Source organism: Mustelus asterias, chromosome 4 (genome assembly GCF_964213995.1).
Source record: "Mustelus asterias chromosome 4, sMusAst1.hap1.1, whole genome shotgun sequence".
In the NCBI taxonomy this organism is placed as follows: Eukaryota; Metazoa; Chordata; class Chondrichthyes; order Carcharhiniformes; family Triakidae; genus Mustelus; species Mustelus asterias.
This window is the reverse complement of record NC_135804.1, coordinates 57,244,842-57,256,969: the sequence shown is the minus strand read 5'-3', so window position 1 is coordinate 57,256,969 and position 12,128 is coordinate 57,244,842. Positions and strand designations below refer to the sequence as shown.

Below are 12,128 nucleotides of genomic sequence, written 5' to 3'. Positions count from 1 at the left end.
TACTGTAAGCCTTATTTGTGGCTAATGAATACAGTTTAACTTTAAAGTATGTGGGAATAAGTTGGAAAGTATTAGAATGGTTATACATGATGCAATTGTAGAAAATGCTGTTCCAATTAAACAACATCCTTGCAGCCATTACCTTCTAAAGTTGGCACAGGTTCAGAAGGAGTAGCTGATGTTTACTCAGTCTGAGATGCAGCAGTCAATGGGCTCAATCAATCACATAAAACTGGTGGAGGTGGAGAAGGAGAACCAGTTGCTGGATAATAACCTGAACAAAGAAAGTGAGCAGATATAGAGACAGAAACAAGACAGGTTTACTGTTTTAGAACTTGTTCCTGAGTTGTTCAAATTGCCTGAACATCATTTGCAGGACTGTCAAAAACAGCTCATCATCCATGCAAAGAGAAGTGTAGATGAATCATCAGTCATGTGTGATCTCAAAAAGGAAATTGAGGAGTGGAAGTATGGTACTACTATGGATCAAATAACAACATGAAATGAGACTGTTTGCCAATATTGTACAATCATCTAAAATGAACTGCTGGCATAATGAGTCCATACAGTCAGGACTGACGTGGATGTCTTGTGAAATAGTGCTGTACATAGCTGGTGTTCCAATAACCTACGGTGGTTTTTGCAGCAGCGTAAGTGCCACAGTGATGCTTGGAACCATGGTCGAAATGGGTTCTGGCATCAAGGAAGACAATTTACTGTGTGTCTTTGCCAAAGAATGTGCAGGAATTGATGGTGCAGATTAGAGCAAACAAAGGAATCAAATTGCTTGGAGTGGAGGCCAACTGACAAGAAAGGGGACAGAGGTAAAGTGACCTTGCTGAATGGTCCTGACCACACAGATGCATTGTGTTCTCCTCCTGATCCTGCCCAATTCTCTGAGGACATTTTCAGTGTTCATTTGTCATCATAACAACAAAAAAGTGAGATCAGATTTGGAATCAAAGCAGGATTAAGAACTGAAGGAGAGTCTTGGAGATGAAGCAGTTTGTCATGAATGTGATAGGAAGAGGAGTTTTTGATGGTGGAAGACAAAAACTGAAATGGACCATATTAATGTTAAGTTTGCATGTTTTGATTTTGTAAAATGTATATATAAATTTATTGTTGGATATTAGTAATGTGAAACTGAAAGGGTTTGAAAAATGAAACCATCTCTGAATGTTGATGGTTGATTTTTTTCTTAAGGGGAGGGGGGAGATGTGACACTACTGTGCCTTTAATGCATTTTAGTCATGTTCTCTGCAGTTATAAGCAGCTTGATTTTTAATTGTTGCACCAGCTGCCTGATTAAATTTTATTGCTGCTTAAATGTTTTAAATGGGGTTTTGTTTATTTTTATTCTGGGCCTAATGCACTTTCTGGGAGTTTACAACCTTTTGAATTGTTGTGGGAAGAATGATTGACAGCTCAGGTGGGACCATTTTGTTTCTCTGCCAAAAGTTCTTTTACTCTAATTTTTGGCTGCTGGCTAGTTAGAAGGCTGGATGCAGTGTTCTGTCTCTCTCCCCCTGGTGTTTTGGGAAGCTGTTCTAACTTCAAGCTTGTCTGCTTGTCCGTGTATGTGTATCAAGAAAGCTGCAGAATACAACAAAACATGAGCATAAGAGCTTCCTGTTCTAATCCCAAAAAGGATGTTTGTTTATGGGGCTTGTTTGGTTGGAACAGTGTATTTAGTTGTTAATATACAACTAAAGTATATAAATCATAGTTGGGTTTTTTTCTTGTTTGTAATCGGTAAAAGTTACTGTTGACTTTCTTTCTATGTGTTAACTGTATTCTTAAATAAATTTTGTTTGATAAAAGCTCCCCAGTGGGTCATTTGAATCATATATGCAATTAAACATCATACGCTTGTATGATTACCCTAGCTGAATTCTAAGTGCAAAACTTATGGACTAGGCTGACTTCGTAAAATAGCATGGAGTTTCTGACTTGAATTATAACACTCTCCTGTGACACTGCTGAACACAAGAGCTGCTGGCCTCTGACTGACGAGGTACTCCCGGCAAGCAAGACCCCCCGCCCCAGCTTCTTTTTCCAGAGAAAGGCCCGCTGGTGGCCTTGCCATTGTAAGATGGCTTGTGATTTGGTGGGCCTTCCCAAAAAGTGGCTGCGTAGGTTTCAAGCCAGCTCTACAGCTCGCTGGCAAGACCCCTGGCCCCTCACAAGATTCTGCCAATTGTTTCTCTTTGTGATTCGTCAATTGTTTTCATATAAAGGACATTGTGTTGTGAATGGCTTATAACATGAAGTGGAATGCTGTATTTCAAGAAATGTTTGAGGAATCTTTTTGAAATAATGGTAAGGAAACTGCTTCCAGTAATCAGAAAGTAGTCGTAGGAACACCAATAACCCACTCAGTCTCTTAAGAACATAGCTGTTGTCAACTGCCAGGGTTTTCCAAATCCCAGAAGGGATGCTTGAAACACCTGCACTCAATTGTATTTTTGCAATTTGGTATAACATGAAGAAAAATGTAAGAACAAGAGAAAGACGTCCCAAATGTCTCTTGATTATTTTAAACAAAATAAAGGTTTATTAAATAATAAAATATACCAAGAAAGTTGACCGGAAATACATTTAACTAATTCAATGGCTGTACACAGTATCTTAAATATTATCCAGTTCCAAATGTTTGTATTTCCCTGATCTCAGAGCTAATTCTCCCAAATAACATCCTTTAAGGTTTTACAAACTCTAGGCAAAACATGGTAATAGTTACCACACCAAGCACTTATATCTCTCGGGATTGCTTCTGAAGTAGGGCAGAACAGCTGGTTTTTCAAACAGGCGTTTCTACAGACACAGGTTGCTGGAAGTTCACACAGCTTTTCATGCTGCAGGCTGAGTTCTCAAAACAGCCAACTTGCATAGGTTGAAATTGCTGTTTCCTATTTTGATTTTCCCTTAACTAAACTAACCTCCTCAGAGGTCACTCCCAATTATCTTCATTTCACGAGTCCACCTTTTAGAACGTAATTGTGAAGTTCAGACCTCATCCGCTCCTTTCAAATTCTAACATCTATGGTCAAAGCTTTGACATTCTATTCTCCGTTGTTAGCAGCTTGCCTCTCTTTACAGTGTTGCTAGGCTGATCAACATGTCAAAAGCACTAGTTCCATCAATCTAGCCAAATTGACTCTACGATTGCACAGGTACCATCTTAAATAGTTTAAAAAAGTACAACCAGCAGAACACATTCCCAATTACTGGATTTTGTTGATTTTTCATATTATCATGATTTGCTGATGAGCCCTTCAAATGTGTTTCACCATTCAACCAGATCACAGCTGATGTGTACCTTAACTTTATTGGTTCAATTTCGTTCAACACTCTTTCAATAACAAAAGCCTGTTTTAAAATTTTCATTGACCTAACCACAACATCTTTTGGGGGAAGAATGTTCTTTGAGATGGTAATAAGTCGGATAGATAAAGGGAAACCAGTAGATGTCCTATACTTGGATTTCCAAAAAGCATTTGATAAAGTACTACACAAAAGGCTACTTAATAAGAGCCCATGGTATTCGTGGTAGTATATTAGCATGGAGAGAGGATTGGTTAACTAACAGAAGACAGAGTTGGGATAAGAGGGGCATTTTCAGGATGGCAACCTGTAACTAGTGGAATGCTGGAGCCACAATTATTTGCAATATATAAATGACTTGGACAAAGAAAGTGAATGTATTATTGCCAAGTTTGCAGATGTCACTGAAATAGGTCAAAAGGCAAGTGGTAAGGATGACACAGAGTCTACAGAAGGGTATAGACAGGTTAAGTGAGTGGGCAAAAGTTTGGCAGACGGAATATAATGTAGGAAAGTGTAAAATTATGCACTTTGATGGGAAGAATAAAGGAGCTGCATATTATTTAAATGGAGAGACTGCAGAGAGCTGCACAGTTTTGGGGGTCCTTGTGCATAAATTACAAAAAGCTAACATGAAAATTCAGCAGGTAATAGAGATGGCAAATGGAATGTTGGCCTTTATTTCAAAGGGAAAGGTGTATAAAAATAGGGAAGTCTTGTTCAAAGGCACTAGTTATATCACACCTGAAATACAGTTTTGGTCCTTTTATCTATGGAAAGATATATTAGCATTGCAAGCAGTCCAAAGGAGGTTCACTAGGCTGATCCTGGGTATGGATGAATCTTCTGATGAGAAGTTGAGTAGGTTGAGCTTGTGATTATTGGAATTTAGAAGAATGAGAGTTGACTTTATTGAGATATACAAAATACTCAGGGGACTTGACAGGGTAGATGCTGAGAGGTTGTCTCCCGTTGTGGGAGAGTCTAGGACCAGAGGGCATAATGTCAGAGTAAGTGGTCACCCAATTAAGACAGAGATGAGGAGGAATTTCTTCTCTCAAATGTTAGTGAATCTGTGGAATTCTTACTGCAGAGGACTGGGTTGTTGAGAATGTTCAAGGCTCAGATACATAAATTTTTAATCAGTAAAGGAACCAAGGATAAGGTGGGAAAGTGGGATTGAGAATGATCATATCAGATCAGTCATGATCTTTGAATGGCGGAGCAGACGTGATGGGCTGATGGCCTATTTCTACTCCTATGTCGTATGGTCTTAGTGCACCATACCACCAGTTTAGTGTTCCCTGCCTTTACCTTTCAACCATTTTGCTCCACCTTTAAGGTCATGCTCTTTTCTGGACTCCCCACCAGAGGAAATAGTTTCTACCTATCCTATCAAATCCTTAATCATCTTGAACAACTCAACCTTAATATTCTACACTCAAATGAATACAAGTTTAGTCTATACAAATCACCCTCATGATTTAATCCTTTTAACCTCAGTATGATTTAAGTGAATCTGTACTCTTTCCATGGCCAGTTTATCTTCTCTCAGGTGCAGAGCCCAGAACTAATGTAGTATTCCAGTTCTCTGATTGCAGTTAATTAATTTGCAGTTTATTATGCAGTTGTAACTATCTTGATTAAATTTCTTGTAGCTGTTAGAAATCTGATCTCTTTTTTTGCTCTCCCATCAGATCAAACTGTTTTTCCCAATTATATACTGTCTATGCAGCGTAGGCCTGATGGCAGTGCCTATATACACTGATGGTATTTATTCTCTGATTGGGATTGCAATTGCATTATCTGGAATACCAATATATGCCTTGGGAAGCTTCTTGTCAAAGTTCAAATGGCTTATTTGCCAAAAATGTACAGGTAGGTTATAAATTTAAACAACAAGATTGCCAATAATGAGCTCTTTAGTGACCAATAGTTTCCTTACATCTCTTAATTTTGCTAAATATGTTCACAGCAAAAGTTTCCTGCAGCCATACTGTTGATTTCAAAAAGTCATCAACCAAGTGAAGTCCTTAGACTGTGTTACTGACGATTTTTATGCTCAAGCTCTGGAGTGTGACTTGAACCACAACCTTCTGACTGAGAGGCAAATGTACTACAAACTGAGCCATAGCTGAGCCCTATGTTACAACAGTACACTCCAAAATTACTTCATTGGCTGTAAAGTGCTTTGAGATTTCCAACAGTTGTGAAAGGTGCTATATAATTGTAAACCTTTCTTTTAGTCATGCTACTGGGGGAAAATAGCCAGTGTACATGCAGCTTGTACATGATTCAAAGCTTGACTGCCACTCCCCACCCCCCTAGTCTTCCCATTTTCAAAGCTCCACAGCAAGTTAAACAAAGTGTTGCCTTTTTGAAGACTAACTTATAACCTGATTAGAGAAAATGGAGTACATGCTGTCACTCACGTCCTGCAAATAATATCTTTCTCACAAATGTAAGCCATCAACTGAATCAAAAAAAAACCTTGAAATTATTTAACAGTAATAAACTTTTTAGTTCTTGTTTTAAAAATCACAGATGGAACTAGAATTTGAGAGTGAGCGCATTCACTAAATTAGAAAAATGGTTTCAAGTAATTGCAAAATTAAGAAAACCTCCATGGTTGCCACAGATGAAATAGTTTGGAACTAAAATAGTTTGCAACCACCACCACCCAAGCTTTTTGTCTTCCTTTTTTATCAATTTTCTCATCTGTCTTAAGATCTTATTTGGATAGAATTTCATTGCATATAATCCACATTCTAGCTACTTGACCAAGTAGCTATTTGACGCACAACAGTGTCAATTGCAAGGAGTATGATGCTGGGGTCTGTCTAATTCTATTCTTGCACCACAAAGAATTACAATGTCTTGCATTTACATAACATCTTTAACTTTGAAAATGGTCCTAAGGATGTTTCAAAGAAACATATTCAGTGAAAACTACATTGAGCCTTAGGGTGAGACATTAGCAGGGATGACAAAAACCTTTAGGAAAAGTGGTCTTTAAGAAGTGGCGCTAAAGCAGGTAGAGAGGTCTCTAGTGTAAATTCCAGTGCATGGGGCCTAGATATCTTAAAGTATGCCTACCAAGTACAAATCTGAGAAGTCTGAGCAAGAGGAAAAGATTTTTGGAGGGTTTTAGGAGCGTACAAGAGAGATTAGAGATGTGGAAGGGATGGCAATTTTAAATTTGAGTAATTTGGTTACTTTCTCCGTTTTTGGGTCTTTAATGAGAATTACTCCTTTCCTCCACAGGTAAAACTGTTAAATTCCTGCAGCTTATGTTTTACTGTGTCATGATTGACAAGACTGACTCGGAGCTGAAACCAGAGCTGGATAATATATCAAAGGAACAGAAATGATAAGAAAATTACCAACTGCATCCCTTGAAAGCACCTGTAATTTGAGTTTGAGTTTGAGGTCAGATTGAGTAATCTGATCAACATAAAATCTGTGAATTTAAATGCTTTGCACTGTGAACTACCCAGGGTTCTCCAAGCTGAATCTTAAAAGCAGTTTGTTTTACTTTAACAACATCCTCCAAATTTTTTTTAAAGCCAAATGTTAAGCAAGTCTGGTAAGTTTACTTGTTGCAAAGGTTCATTGGAGAAAAGATTGTAAATTACAGTCAAAGCTATTAAATGTTCTAATACTTCTAAAATATCAGTGGCTCACCTTTTCCCTAATGAGGTATTGAGTTATAAGGGAAAGTTGCAGTTTCCAAATAGAATGTTATTTAATAGTTGAGCACTTTGTCCTGGAACTGAGTATTTTATTATTGTGTAACAATATGCCAGGATATTTGGCCTGTCCAACTTTTCCACTTTCATTCATGATACAATCGCGATTCCAAAAAGTTACCTTCACTGTTTTTAATTTGACTTACTCTGCTTTTACCTCATTACACTGCCACTACTAACAGCTCCATGTTCAGCACTTAAATAGGATGACACTGCGACCTTTGCAAGCGCATGGGACAGCAACAAAGTAACCATTGCTGTCATTGATTTCAGCCGTCACATTTTTTTGGTTGTCCTTACAGTTCACAGATTTGGTGATGGGGCGCGGGGGGGGTGAGGGTCCCAACGCATTGTGGCCAGTGCAGATCACGTTAGGGCAATGTGGAGTCAGAGATACACGGGGGAGGGGATCTAACATGTTTAGCACCAACCCGAACTCCCATTGGGATTCTCCCAGCCACCACACCCGGATGTAATCTGGTTGCTGTCCTCAAGCATTTAAATATGCTTTGTCTCTTCCAAGCCAGATTCACCCTGCTCCCGGAATTCTCCGACCCTCAGGTGCAGTGGGAACCCAGTGAGAATCTGTGATGACCACGCCAGGGGGTCCCGGAGGCCATTGTTCCCAGGTGGTTGGAGACATATCTGGGCAGTGCCAGGTGTGTACTGCTGGGCATGCATTGCCACAATATCAAAGGCAGTGGCAAGGGGGTGGGACCCGAAGAGGATGTATTAAGTGTGGGGGTGGGGTCATGAAGTGGCTGGAACATGAATGGGGTCACAAAGGGGGGGAGGCATGAAGGGGTCCCATTGGGAGGATCCAGATGCCGGAGATCTATATTGGGGAAGGGGATGGGGAAACACACCTTCAACGAGGGGCTGGGGGTCCAGTTGTACGTGGGGGGAGGGGAGTGTCCAATTTCACTTTGAGATCAGGATGCTCTGTGGTTTGTTGGCGTGTTTAGGCCCCGCCCTCAGAACTGGTGCAAAACTCGTCCCTCGTCCAAAATATGGCTAAGTGTGGGAAGATCATGATCTGATTCACACTGGATCGGTTTTCTCACCCAAAATGACACTCAGTAATTTTGGGAAAAATTCCACATTTGATTTCTCACTTCTACATGGTCCTTTCCCTTGTAATTGGGGGAAATCCAGCACTTCGAAAACACTTACAAACAGTTGTTTGTAGATAATTGTTGCTGCTTTGGAACGTGTTCGTACTTTAATTCGGCTGAATCCCATAGGAAAGAACCAAGGCTATTGCAGAACTTCTTCAATGAAAAGGTTATTTTCTACAAGTATGTCAAAAATGTAAATTGTAATTTTGTTAAGTGAGGCGACAATGTAATTTTGCAGAACTCCACAAGCACTAATCACCCTGAACTTCCTTCGTCTCAGTTTCCTTAGATATACAGTACTGGTTTCCAGCTGCAAGTACTCATATTAAACAATAGAGTTGGGAAAAAAGAAAAAATATTTTGAGGTAAAAGCTGAGTTCTTTTATTCGCAATGTCATACTTTTGAAATTCTTTCGCGAGATGTAAGTGTTGCTGGCTCGGCCAGAATTTATGGTCCATTCTGAATTATCCTGGAGAAGGTGATGTTGAGCCACCATGAACCACTGCAGTCCTTTGTATACCTTTCAAAGCTCTGGCACAACATATTAATTAACTATTACTAAATAGTTAACTTCCTGGACTGATATTTTTAGAAGTCTAAGACAGAGTACTCTCAAATTGCTAGTCTGAATTATTTTAATGTTATTGAGGAACATTAGAACTATCCATGGCTTCCATGGTATGCAATTGTGTAGATGGTGGGTCTGTATTTTATTCCTCTCTGAAAGTTTATGTTCTTTTGTAAAACTAGAAAAAATGCTGTTAAATAAAAATGAAAATTCTGGTCTTACTGCTTTACTATTCTCCTGAAAGCATGAGGCATGCTGAGTTCTAGCTTTTAGATTTTAATATAGGCGCCTGTCAAAATGCACAATAAAATTACCTGTTATGTTCACATTCTTAAAATCAAACACATCCTCCAAATAGGCCATCAAGATGAACGCAGGAATACATAGAGTGTATCCTTGATTGATCAGAAAATAATTCATGTGACTCCTTCCCACAGATTCTAGGAACCTTACTTACATTTTAACACAAAAGAGTCTATACAGAAATTTCAGGGCAATTTCATATTGCTAGATGTCTAGCAGGACAAACCTCAACCTATTTTTCCTCTCTATCCCTGAAAATAGAACACTCCAGAGGGTTACAAGAGAGAACTAGCCCCTTATGACTGACAATGTTTATCCTTGAAGTAAAAATGATCCCACAATGAATAATCAGTTTTTAAAAATATTGTGCATTTCTCAAATTTCCCTCTGAATTGGAAAGATAGGCTGTGATCTACTGGCCATATTGACTGCGAGTGCAAATCCCATATTAGACGCAAAATCCCACAAGAGGCCTCAAACAGGATTTGTGCCAGTGAGATCTCGGAATAAGATCTTCTCCGCCTCCTCCAGGAGGGGCGTGAATTTGATTTGCATTAACTAACATCACATTAGCAGTCTTGACGACACCACTTCTGCTCTCACCCTCACTACCCACCCAGCCTGCCTGATATCATACCTGTGCAAATATCTTTTTTTTCATAGTCAAGATGACCACGCCTGCACACAGTAAGTATAGTCCCCAGGTGGTGAGGAATATGCCTAGGCATTTCCCCCCGGCACTCTGGCAGTGCCCTCTGGGTGGGGTGGGGGATGGTTGCCCTTCTGCTGTGTGTGAGGGCAGGTGTCTGTGCAGGCTCTGAATATCTGTGGGGGAGGGGTTCCCCATTTCCATGAAAGATGTTGAGGTCCATGAGAGGTGTGTCTTTTATTTAAATCAGAGATTGGGGCATCTTTTAAAAAAGGAGCCCCCGCTCCTGGGATTTCCAGCATTGCCGGCTTTCTTAGGCCCCGCACTTCCAGTCGATGGTGTGAATCTCGCTTCTCCTTTGAAATTGCATAGTTCAATACAGCGAGAAAAGCCATCTGAGTAGCCCACGAGCTTCACACTGGTTGTCTCACCTGAACTAACACTCTCTGCATTTTTTGGGAAGATTCCGGCCATAATCTCTATGAGCCACCTATTGAAAATTATGAATTTGCTTCAAAACATTAAATTATTCATCAAATAAGTCTTCTCAACATGCTGTCAACCAATGTTGTCATTGGGAAAACGCTAGAATCCATTGCTAAGGGGGAGAAGCAGAGGGAAAATCAGATTCACCCATCACCTTGAGCATGTAAAACTATGCCTAATGAGAGGCATTCCAGCCAGCCCATCTTCATCTAGATTGGGGCACCATTTTTAAAGGATACCCCAATCTCCATGTTCAGAGAGTGGCCTCCCTCCCCCCACCGTGGAAATGGTAACTCCACGTTGATCAGGAGAGCACCATCAACCTCTCAGGAAAGAGGGACAACCTCCCCCCCACCCCACACAGGCATGAGGGTGTCCCACATCCCCTCCGGTACCCCCCTTCTCAGCAGTACCATTGGTGCACTGCCATCTGGCAATGACACCTTGGTTTGGCACATTAGACCCAGGGTGGGGAGGGGTCAAGGAGGTAAATGCAGTGCACATGTGCCCTCTGCTGTTGCCAGGCTGCGGAGGGATGTTTTTCCCAAGGAGCCTGGGGTTCACACACTGGGGCCAAGGGATGAATCTTGGCACTCTACCCTGGGATGGGGGTCTAGATTGCCACTTCTAGCCCTGGAAAACCTGAAGATCATTCCTAGCATGGTGATTTCAGGCATTTCGTTGATTGGTCTGTGGACTGTGAAAACCTTGAAGTGGGTTGGTCACTGTAATCTCCATGCCCCCTGGACACCTTCCAAATCCCAGCAACACTCCATTCAGCAGAAAGGATTCCCTTTTCTCCAAGAAGCTGCAGGTGTGAGAAGACGGCTTTCAAGTCCTGACCATCAAACATCTGTCACTTTCACTGGGAGGGGAGAACGACACAAATATCTTTCTCCACAACTGCATTCAGAGAAAGCTGAAAGCTGTCGAAATACCTTCAGATCCTTTGAAAAGCCTTGTTCCCATTCAATTTCACTTCAGTTCTTTTAATTCTCCTTTGATTGGCAGTTTAATGGCTTTTAGACAGCATGCAGCCTGCTCTGTTAGTTTATCTTTGCCTTCACGGTTGATTGCATCAAAATTACCCCTTCCCGCCCACCCCCTCTCCCCCTCAATTGTTCTTGAGCACAACGTTTACACAAACGAGAAACTGAAAAGCACTTAGCTGCTTTTGAAGATTTGCAAGAAATTTCAAAGGACATTTAAGCGTCAACCACGTCACCCTCTGGATCTGGAGTCACACATAGGCCAGACCAGGTAAGAATGGCTGATATCCTTCCTTAAAGGACATTAGTGAACCAGATAGGTTTTTACAACAATTGACAGTGGTTTCATTGCAGATTTTTACTTAATTCAAATTTCACCATCTTCCGTGATGGGATTTGAATCCATGTCCCCAGAGCATTTCCCTGGGCCTCTGGATTATTAGTCTTGTGACATCACAGCCTCCCCTGTAAATGGCAGGACTGAATTTGTCCTGTCTTTTGTGGAAAGAACATACCTGGGCAATTTTCCGTATTGTCAGGTTGATGGCAGTGTTGTAGCTGTACTGGAACAGCTTGACGAGAATTAAAGCTAGTTCTGGAGCACAAGTCTTCAGTGCTGTTGCTGGAATGTTGTCATGGCCCATAGCCTTTGCAGTACCCAGTGCCCTCAGCTGTTTCTTGATATCGCATGGAGTGAATCAAATTGGCTGAATGCTAGCATCTGTGAAGCTGGGCACCTCAGGAGAAGGCCAAGGTGGCTGTAGATAGCTGCAAATGCTTCAGCCTTGTCTTTTGTATTGATGTCACTGAGAATGGGAATATTTGTGAAGATTCCTTCTCCAGTTAATTGGCAACCACCACTCACGAATGAAATCTGGCAGTACTTCACACTTCAATTTTAGGTATGCGCCTGGCATGCCCTTCTGCACTCTTCATTG

General features: G+C 40.9%; 1 protein-coding gene across 1 annotated transcript in view; it reads left to right on the top strand.

Moving 5' to 3' along the window:
* LOC144492421 (Y+L amino acid transporter 2-like) overlaps positions 1-6,698 on the top strand; it is a 94,886-nt gene extending 88,188 nt beyond the window's left edge. Inside the window, exons 8-9 of the mRNA XM_078210429.1 lie at positions 5,025-5,205; positions 6,592-6,698. Of these exons, the coding sequence (XP_078066555.1) occupies positions 5,025-5,205; positions 6,592-6,698 (288 nt within the window). The remainder of the gene's footprint in view (positions 1-5,024; positions 5,206-6,591) is intronic.
* Positions 6,699-12,128: the final 5,430 nt, after the last annotated feature.